The following is a 9775-nucleotide window of genomic DNA, read 5'->3' on the forward strand; positions in this document are numbered from 1 at the left end:
TCTCCAGCCTTAAGGATTCTGTGATTCTCTGAGCAGTATCAAATGATGAATCAATGTATTTGTTTTCCCACTGAACAGATCCTGAGGGATGTCCCTGCCAGGCCAGACACTGGGCTGTGTCACAGCTGACTGCTAAAGCTCATCGTCCTCTCTTGCAGCCCACCCGGGACAGCACAGAAATCCTTCAGCTCTTCCTTGTTTTCCTGAATCTCCACTTTGTTCCTCTTGGCCATGATCCTGTTGATTTCCATGAAGGTTTTGTTCTTAGTCTCGGGAACGATGAAGAAGATGTAAAGTGCAGTGGCCAGGCAGATGGCACAGAAGATGAGGAAGCTGTAGGGCCCCAGCCCAGCCTAGGGCAAGGACAGGAGAGAGCAGGAATCAGGGAAACATTCCAGGGGGGCAGGTACATGGCTTGGACACTGGCTATAAAAAATGCAGCCACAGTGGTGTGCACGTATTTTAAAGCTGAACAACTAGAAGTTGAGGTGGTTCTAGATTCTGTCTTCTCATACCACCACCATGGGTTTATTGGGAACACCATGAATTTAGTGGCAAAGGAGAGTGAATCAAGCTAAATCAAACTAAATCAAAGTGAACTCACCAGCTCCCTTTGCACAGGCTAAAATCAGCACCTGCTGCAGTTTGTGGGTCACTGCTGGGGATCAGTTTGAACTGGGGGACCCAGAGATCAAAAGTAAAATTGGCTCCCTGAGAAACACAGGGAAAGATGGGGAATTTGCCATCTTTTCCATGCTCCTGAGTTCAGGATGAGACATTCACCTGGCAAAGTAGCTGCTTTCTTTTAAAGCCTGTGCAGCAGACAGGTGTGATAAGAAAATGCTGATTAACATCAGTTTCTTGCCCTTAACATATAATCCTACATACGGGTACTGGGAACCACCAGGGGCATTTACAGCTTTTGGGATTAAACAGGGGCGAAGGGATTAATTTTAAGCTGAAGTCTTGCCCTGTTGTGGGGTTGTATCTCACCTCCATGTAGAGGAACACGAGCCCCACGGTGAAGTTGCTCAGCCAGTGCACAGACCCTCCCACCATGAAGGCTGCAGGCCGGGACGACTGCAGGAACATCTCGGTGATCATGACAAAGGGAACTGGACCTGGAAGGCAGTTGGACATTTGGAAACCCCGAGGGCAGTTCCTCCACTCTGAATTCTTGATTACACTGGTTTGTTTTTTTCATTTCAGCCATTTGTTCAAACGGTTGAAATGTTAAAAAAAAAAAATGTTCCAGCCACTTCAGTGGCAGGCAATGGTTTCTAACTCCTAAGTGTTTAGGAGCACCCAATAAGTTAAATAAGGATTAAATAAAAAAAAAAAACAAGTAAACAAACCAACAAAAAAACAGGGCAATTAAATGACTTGCACGGTGCGTGGCCACACAGAGATGAAATCCAGTGTCCATGGATGAGCTCCACAAAGGTTATGGGTTGAAATGGAACATAACACTTGGCTTTAGCCAGCTTGTAGAGCAGACTGGACGAGCTGTGCATACTTACTGGCTCCTATGGCGTGCCCAATGATGTAGAGAATGACACAGGCTATGCTGAGGTAGGACATCCAGGACACCGTGGTCTGTGAAGGATTGAATCACAGGTTAGATGTGGTTCCTATCTGAACACCACCAACACGTCCAAGGCACTGTTTGTAATAAGATTTGAAGGCATTCTAAAGCCAGTGTCACCCTCCAGTGCCAGATGTGTCCATAATTAGCCACCAATTCACAGCCTGGGTATGATTGTTGCTGCCAACAAATGGATGCAACGGGTGTTAGGAATGTGACATACTGGAAGTCGTATTCAGACAAGCAGGATCACAGCTTTTCAAGAGGTACTTCAAAATATAACCCTGGCCTGCTCCCTGGGAAGTCCAGAAATGCTTGGGTAGGATCACCTGAGCCATTTGTACAGACCTGGAGGTTGAGGGCCAAGGTTAACACCGCACAGGAAGCACAGCACAACAAAAAGCCAGCGAGGAGAAGGATCCTCCTCCCCAGGGATTCCACAATGAAAACCTGAAAGAGACAGGAGAGGGTGAGACCCCCAACACCTGGGGTCTTTTGTTCCAGGTGCCTTCACCCAAGGGACACCACAGGACACCTCTTGTGCAAAGCACCTCACCCCATGGGTGAGTTACATTCTAGTGAGAGGTTTCCCTGCCCATGGCAGAGAGTTGGAAGGAGATGATCTTTTAGGTCCCCTCCAACCCAAATCGTTCTGGGATTCTCTGGTTTGATGAATATAAATTAAACAGACACAGACAGGGGAGACTGGACAAGTCAGAGCTCAGAGAGCCCCAAGAGAAACTCACAGCAAGCAAAGTCATGACGACGTTGATGGCCCCTATGGACACAGTGACATACTGGATGCTGCTGCTTTGCACACCTGCTGACTCAAAGATTCTGTTTGCGTAGTAGAAGACCTGCAGCAAAACCACAACTGTGTTTGTATGTGGCCAAGGGCAGAACGTGGGAATCCCATTTTGGCTGCTTTACATCCTGTCACTGGTGCACCGAAGCCTGAGGACTGAACTATTTTATTTCTGAAGACACTGTTGTTTGGATCCGAGCCCAAGCACTCTAAAAACATCCAAATTATCCTTAACAGGACAGCTTGATCCTGCATCTATATATGAGCCTGCCCCTGTACCTGTCTGTGCTGGATTTGGTACTGGCCAGGGTCAACCCACCACAATAAGAACCAGTGTCCTGGATGAAGGGCTACTCCTGTGTCCTGGGTCAGCACTGGCCTGCATCATCAACCTCATCCATCCCTTCCTTTCCACCCCACTGCCCTTCCCACTCTCCACTCACCCCATTGACCCCGGAGAGCTGCTGGCCCATCATCATGATGATGATGGAGATGAGCTGCCACCTCAGGCCTCTGAAGGTGCACAGGCTGAGCACAGAGAACTGCCCTTCCTCCTTTTCTGACTGGCCCTCTTGGAACATTTCTTCTATCTCGTCATCCACGTCATCGCAGCCTCTCACCCTCTGCAGGGCTAGTTGGGAGAGCAAAGTGAGTTTTACAGTGAGCTCTCCTGCTTCAAATCAAGACAGAACAACATGTAATGCTGGGCAGCAGTGCCTCTGTGGTGGCAAGCTGGGGATTCACACATGCAGAGGAAGGAGCAGTGCTGCAAGAATTCCACCTTCACCACCAGCGAGGAATTTCACGCTTTGCCATCAGTGGTGTCCCACAGTCAGATCCACCCCCTTCCATCTCCCCTTCCATTAAAGGGTGACACTGTACCTTGTCGTGCCTGCTCTTCGTTGCCCTTTTGGAGCAGCAGGTACCTGGGACTCTCAGGGAAAAAGGGCAGGGTAAGGAGCTGGATCAGTGATGGGACCCCCGTGAGCCCCAGCAGCACAGGCCAGCCTGCAACCATGGAGACAGGACAACAAGGGTGAGAAATCCTCCCCCTACGGAGCCCCCAGCAAAGTCCCCAGGCAGAGCTTTACCTTCAACATTCCCCAGGATGCTGTTGAGACCAAGGATCTGAGCTACAAGGATCCCGATGGTGATGAAGAGCTGTGGGATTATCCCAATAGCACCTCTGAGATTTCTGGGGGACATTTCTCCGAGGAACATGGGAACCACATTGGAAGCCAGACCTGGTAGTGAGAGAACAGTGTTAGCCATGCCTGGTGCCAGCACACTCACAACCTCCAGTGAGATGGGGGGCAAAAGAGATTCCTGATGAACCACAGCACAGGCAGGAACTCCACACTCAAACCCTTCTGCTCCAGCTGAAGATTTGATGTCACCTTCTGGCCAGTGAATAGGCTGTGCGTGTTTTCCTCACTCTCAGTGGAAGAGGGGACAAAAAGCACGTGGCACTGGGTCACTCAGTATGTGGAGAAGTACAACATCCATCCTTGCAGCTGCTGCCCTCAGAAGCTCTGGCCCTGCAGTGCAACCTGCCCATCTGCTGGTGCTCTGAGCGCTGAGATCATTAACTGCTCAGCTGCAAAGCATTTGAGGAGTCACAGGGTGAGCAGGAGCCTGTCTTGGCCACAGAGCCAGCAGATGATTTGAGGGCTCTGTGTTCACCTTCCTAAAAGCAGCTTTCTCCCAGCAGCTACTTCAGCACAAGACACACAAAGGAAAACTGTGTAAGGAAGGAACTTTAACTTCCTCTAAAACAAGGGATTATTATCCAGTCAAGCTGGTGTGAGGGTGGAAGGAAATGACTTCGTGTTGGCTCTTAAAAACTCGCTGCTCAGTAACGCTCTGCAGAGAGCTTTGCTGGTCTGAGATGTCTTGCAGCTGGAATGCTGGAACAGGGATTTCTAATCCAATCAGGACACCAAGGGCATGGGTTATTTCAAGGAACATGACATGCCTACCCACAGTAACCCCAGCGAGCTGCCAGCTCCCTGCTTACGCTGTAAATCCTGGCACGCAAAACCCAAACTCCTGGAGTCAAATGACCACATGAGGCTCTTATCTGACATTTCTAGAGGTCCTGAGCTTCAGGAGCTCGGGGTTACAGAGGTGATCAAGCTGATATATGAAAGCTAAAAGGCACAGAAACAAGTGTAACCAGTGCTGGAGGGTGACATTTGGATCCTCCTGGAGAGTGACACTTGGATCCTCCCAGATCCCAGGGCAGCCAGGCTGGGATCAGCAGCTTCCCTCCCCAGGAAAAACGCCCCCAGTTCTAGTGAGGTCAAACTGCAAAGTCAGGACAGCCAGTCCAGATTCCTTTGTGGGTTATAAATAACTGGAAAGAGGGATCACACTGAACAGGTCCCTCCGCGTTTATTCCGAGCTCCAGTGCTAAGAGCAGCTGCCAGGTTTAGGCCAGTCAAAAGCCAAAATAAAACCACTGGAGTAGATAAAACTGGAAAACAAGAAACTGCCCCGAGGAAAGCAACTTGATCTGTAATGTGCAGCAATTACAGTCACTGAGCTAAGGCAGGAAATTTGTCCTTACAGGATATCCCAACTCATTAATAAACCGTGGGGCACGTGAGCCTCGCCAGCCCAAGGCCAATTAATTGAGCCTAAATGCTCTTAGGACCCTTACAGACCTGGCTCTGCCCAGCACTGCACGGGGTACCCAGAATTCCGGGGTTCTGTTTGTTCCCTGTTTCTGCAGCTCTAAAAAAGCCATTTACACCAGCAATAACTTATATCCTTGGCTTCCCACTATCTTTGCAGTAAATCCAGTGTCTCTGAGCTCTTTTTTCTCCCTTTTAACAGTTCTTTCCTCCTGCAGGAAGAACAGTCAGTTCCAGGACTGGATTATTGGATCTGGCACTGACTCCAACGACTTTAATGGATTATTCTGATTATGTTAAAAAGGAAAAAAAAATAGACTACCTGCTTTGAGTCCTCTGGGGAAAGAGATTATCAGCAGCAGGTTTCCTGGCTGGGGGAGCTGCAGTGCCTAGCAGATATTTATTGCAGAGGAGAGGTTCACCTGCAGGCACACACCTCCTTTATATGTATCTTAAATTCCAGTCTCAGGGCCCTTATCTCCAAGAGATCTTTAGTACTTCTGCAACATGCAGGTGACCAGTGCTAAAGCACAGCATTGTTATGCAGATGCTAAAATGTGAGAGCATCTGTTGAGAGAATAAAACACCCTTATGTAGCCAAGAAAATATTTATGGCTCTCCCTTTACCGTCCACTTACCAGCATATATTCCCATGATAAACCGGGAAATGATGATTGCTTCAAAGGTTTTTGCTAGCTCTGAGGTCCCCATGAGGATTGCAGAAGAGATGGAGAAGAGGTTATTTATCAGCAAAGTGCCCTTTCTGCAAAGTGACAGGAAAGGAGACATTCAGCTTGGTTTTTCTAAGGCCCCCGGGGTGCAATGCTGTCCCAAACCCCAATGACTCATCATCCCAAAGACTGATGAAAGTGCCAATTGTCCCATTTTTCCTGCAGGGAATGAAGGCTTCCAGAAAGAACTGAAGTTTCTCAGGAACCCTGAGCAGCAGGAGCTGGGCCTGATCTCAGCCCAGCACTTCCACCAGTGCTCTGTGGCTGGCTCAGTGCCCAGCACACAGCCTGGCCTTGGCCATCCTGAAACCATATAAATTCCTGACAACACCTGTAGCTGAGCCCAGCAACTCATCCTCATCCCAAGTGCTTTACTGCCAAGGTGGGTGTGGGAAATTCATCCTCCCAGCTGGAGTGACCAGTGAGCCAAGTCTTATCTGAGCCCTGGGGTGAGGGATCTCAGGCACGGCTGTCACGTACCTGCCACAATTGTTGACCATAGGATACACCAGCAGGGACCCAAAAAAGCCACCCAGAGGGAACATGGACACAGTAAGAGACCAGAGCAGTGTCTGGAAGGCACTGTTCATGGGCTTCCCAGTCCTGTCCAAGTAGGTTTGGTTGTAAAAGTCTTGCATGTACTGGAATGAAACACAGAGCACATTTAGCACAGTCAGGACAGTTTTCGTGCTGTAAAAGCCAAACAGCAACAAATGCCATAAAGCTTTAAACAAATGTCTTGATAAAAAACCAGAGTGGGTGAGTGGGAAAACAAATACAAGAGAGGGATAGAGAAGCCTGGACTAGATAACTGCTACTACAAGTTATCCTGACTTAGAGGATGTGCCTGGTTCCCAGAGGGGGAGGCATTTCTCACAGCCCAGCTCTCCTGAGCACAAGGAGAGCACAAGCACCTCCCCACAAACCCCTGTAGTGAACTGTTACACTTGCTGGGTTTGTAAACCTGCTCCTAAGTGTTTGCAAACCCACTCCCAAGTCATGGGCCCCTCCACAGCTGGACCTACCGGGGCTGGAGAGTTGATCACAGACACGTTGTAGCCGTACTGGAAAGAGGATCCAAAGGCAGATATCAGAGCCACCAGGGCAAGGGAAATGGTCATTTTCTGTAGAGGGGAAAGAAAACAAACAAACAAACACCGCCTTAGAAGCAGGTCTGGTTCTTAGGCATTAACCACATTCAGTAAAAATAAAGAATTACCTCAAGCCTTGGTTTTCTGTGTTTTTTCCCCTTAATTTTACTGCATATGAAAGCCCAATGGGTTGTTTTCATTACGACTCATTTTGTTCTGCTTGATTTGCACATACTCATTACAGTAATTCACTCTGTGCTTTGCTGGTATTGATGAATCATTGGGATGATTAAATTTTTTTTTGAAGCCATCATCCTTAAAGTACCACCCCACAGGGAAAAAAAGGTTGTAAGCAATTATTCTTTTCCCCACTTGCAAATTGGGTAAGGAAATAACACAGGATATTGGCGCAGGAAAGCTTTAAAAAGGAGTGATTTTGCATCAGGTGGCAAAATCCCTTTCCTGTTAATTTTTTCCACCTCCCACATTTTGGGACCAAGCTTTTCACGGATCTAACTGATTGTCACTGAAGCCAATTAGAACTTATCCGAGTAGCTCAGCGAGGGCTTGGTTGTGGGGTACAAGAGCTGCACTTTGCAGTTAAACAGGCGAGTGGAATTGCCATCTGGAGGGGGATCAAACACCATGTTTGTGGGTACACAGTGCCCAGGGCTCCAAACAACTTGCCTTTCACAACAATTTAGTTGCTGTTCAGCCCCCGGGCTGTGTTGACAGAGCTGGGTTGTTGGGTTTTTGCCTGGTTGGTTTTTACAGCTGGCTAATGCATCTCATTGCTGCTACAGCAATAAAGTCATTTTAGGAAAACCTCTGGCGCACGCGAGCTGTTGTGTTGCGCAAGACTCCACCAAAGGCTGCTGTAAAAGGCAGCCCCACCCAGAAAACTAACACTGTAGCCTAAAATTGATTAGACAATACGAAAGAAAACTCACACACAGAAGGGGGAAGTCACACAGAAGTTACAGGGTGGGTGAGCTGCAGACAGACAGAAAATCACAGCACTCAGTGCAACCCTGCACTGCAGACAGACATAAACAGGGCTCAAGAAATGCTCGCCTCTGCCCTCCCTGTGGACGTGCCAGCCCTTCTCCTTTCCCTACAGGCATCCAGAGATTTCCAAGAGCTCGTTCTGTGTCTCTCTGGGAGGCTCAAGCTGGAAGAAGGGAGTCAACATACTCACCCCCTTTGCACCTTCACTTCTGTCTGAGCTCTCCTGCTCCCCTCCTTTCAGCTTCATTTTTGGTGTTTGAATCCCAGATGCAGTTTGTGGAGTGCAGGTTTTTACAGATGGAACAGCCAAGGCAGGGGATGGAAACGCCCCACGCAGAAAATCCCCCTCTGTGACTCTTCCAAACACATCCGATCAACGACAGGCTCTACCAGCTGGAGTAAGTCCTTGTTGCCTGATCATTCCCTTCCTGAACGTTTCTTTTCCTTGCTCGAGCCTGTCGCCGCGGGGGCAGATTTGTGTCACCAGATCCTGTTTCAAACAGAGGTGCTGCCAGTTAACAGGGGAAACAGGCTCATCTCCAGCGGGAAGGGGCAGATTTATTGCAAAAAGTTGCTAAATGAGCCGGTTCATAGACATGGACGAGGTGAATCTATAGCACAGAGCCGCCGCTCCTTCCCCCCTGCAGCCCATGGACAGCTGTGGATGGCGCAGCTGGAGACGCTGCCCAGCAACTGTGGAATTCCGGGAAAAGCAGGGCATTCTACGGGGGAGGGGGGGCCGGCAGCAGAGAGGGTGTTTGCCATCTGCCACAGCAATCCAAGTGAACCGCATTAACCCCCCCTGCAGCCACAAACCGCACCTGCCCTTGGCCCCAAACGCTGCTCCTCGTCCTACCTTGCTCAGGCACTTCTGCGGTTCACAGAGGGCAGGTTCATCCTCTCAGGGCTGTGGTTTCCACAGCACACGAGGTTTTTTCCACCAGCACTTTTACGTTCCTTTCCCTCTGCATGCAAAAGGTGGCACCACGTGCTGCTGGCTTGGTATGAGCCTCCTGCCTTACGGGACTGCTCTGAACAGTCCAGCACTTGGTTAATAGTCGACTACAATTTATAGAGTTTAGCAGAGAAATGCAAAGTTCACAGATATCTCCAGCAGCTGGAGGAAAACCAGCCTCCTCTTTATTAGTCCATCTATCTTTAACAGTCAGCTCAAAAAAAAACACGTCCTCTTGAGCAACAGCTCTTTCCACGTGTCCTGCATGTGTTCTTTAACTGGCTGGCTTGAGCACCAGCTCTTTTTCCACGTGTCCTGTATATGTGTTCTTTAACTGCTGCAGCCTCCCTTCCTCCAGGTAGAAGGGGCAGAGCCCTGCCACTTTTAGAGTAGTGGAACTTAGACCCCACACTTCTCGGAATTTCTCTTTTATTGCTTTTGTTACAAGTGAATGACAATAAGGACACAGCTCTCCGAGATATCTGATGGTGGGTCACACCTTAAGAACCCTCCTGTGTCACAGCTGCTGAGGTCACAGCTCACTCAGCAACTGGTGCTGTTCTCACCCTTCACAGATCTTTAGCCAAGAGGGAAAATTCTGCCTCAGGGGTGGGAAAACTGCAGGAAAGGACAATTTTCTTTCACAGAATTACTGTTCTTTAAAGACAGCCTAATTTTGCTGGGAGCTCTCGGAGGAATGACAACTGCTCTGATGTAATTATTATAAGGGAAGAGAATTCTCTATCTTTAAATTCCTTTCCTGAAGAAATAATCTTGACACATACAGAAATTAAAGAAAACATGCAGGTTTGTCATCAGAAATCCTCCCTCAGAGTAAATATTTGCTTAGGGCAGCAGAACAGTTTGAAGATTTACCAAACACAGCAGGAATCTGACAACACCCCTAAGGTGGTAACTGGCGCCGGGATGACCTTGGAAGAGACTGATGAAGGGAGACAGGGTG

General features: G+C 48.7%; 1 protein-coding gene across 1 annotated transcript; it reads right to left on the reverse strand.

The window, feature by feature from the left end:
• Positions 1-38: 38 nt before the first annotated feature.
• LOC135425827 (solute carrier family 2, facilitated glucose transporter member 5-like) lies at positions 39-9225 on the reverse strand. Its single transcript, XM_064678499.1, has 13 exons — positions 8713-9225; positions 8047-8346; positions 6783-6881; positions 6238-6398; positions 5665-5789; positions 3482-3634; positions 3273-3398; positions 2834-3021; positions 2332-2442; positions 1934-2035; positions 1521-1596; positions 994-1121; positions 39-353 (listed from the first exon to the last, which is right to left on the reverse strand). The coding sequence occupies exons 2-13, from the start codon at positions 8101-8103 to the stop codon at positions 120-122; spliced, it is 1560 nt and encodes a 519-aa protein (XP_064534569.1). The 5' UTR covers positions 8104-8346; positions 8713-9225; the 3' UTR covers positions 39-119.
• Between the last annotated feature and the right edge of the window lie 550 nt (positions 9226-9775).

Source organism: Pseudopipra pipra, chromosome 22, assembly GCF_036250125.1.
Source record: "Pseudopipra pipra isolate bDixPip1 chromosome 22, bDixPip1.hap1, whole genome shotgun sequence".
NCBI classification, from domain to species: Eukaryota; Metazoa; Chordata; class Aves; order Passeriformes; family Pipridae; genus Pseudopipra; species Pseudopipra pipra.

Excerpts from the sequence above, each read along its gene's own strand:
- LOC135425827 (XM_064678499.1), bottom strand. The coding sequence starts at position 8,103 with ATGAAGCTGAAAGGAGGGGAGCAGGAGAGCTCAGACAGAAGTGAAGGT. Across the intron at positions 6,399-6,782 it reads TGATCAACTCTCCAGCCCCG|TACATGCAAGACTTTTACAA; the intron begins GTAGGTCCAGCT and ends GTTTCATTCCAG. Across the intron at positions 5,790-6,237 it reads ATGGTCAACAATTGTGGCAG|AAAGGGCACTTTGCTGATAA; the intron begins GTACGTGACAGC and ends GTCACTTTGCAG.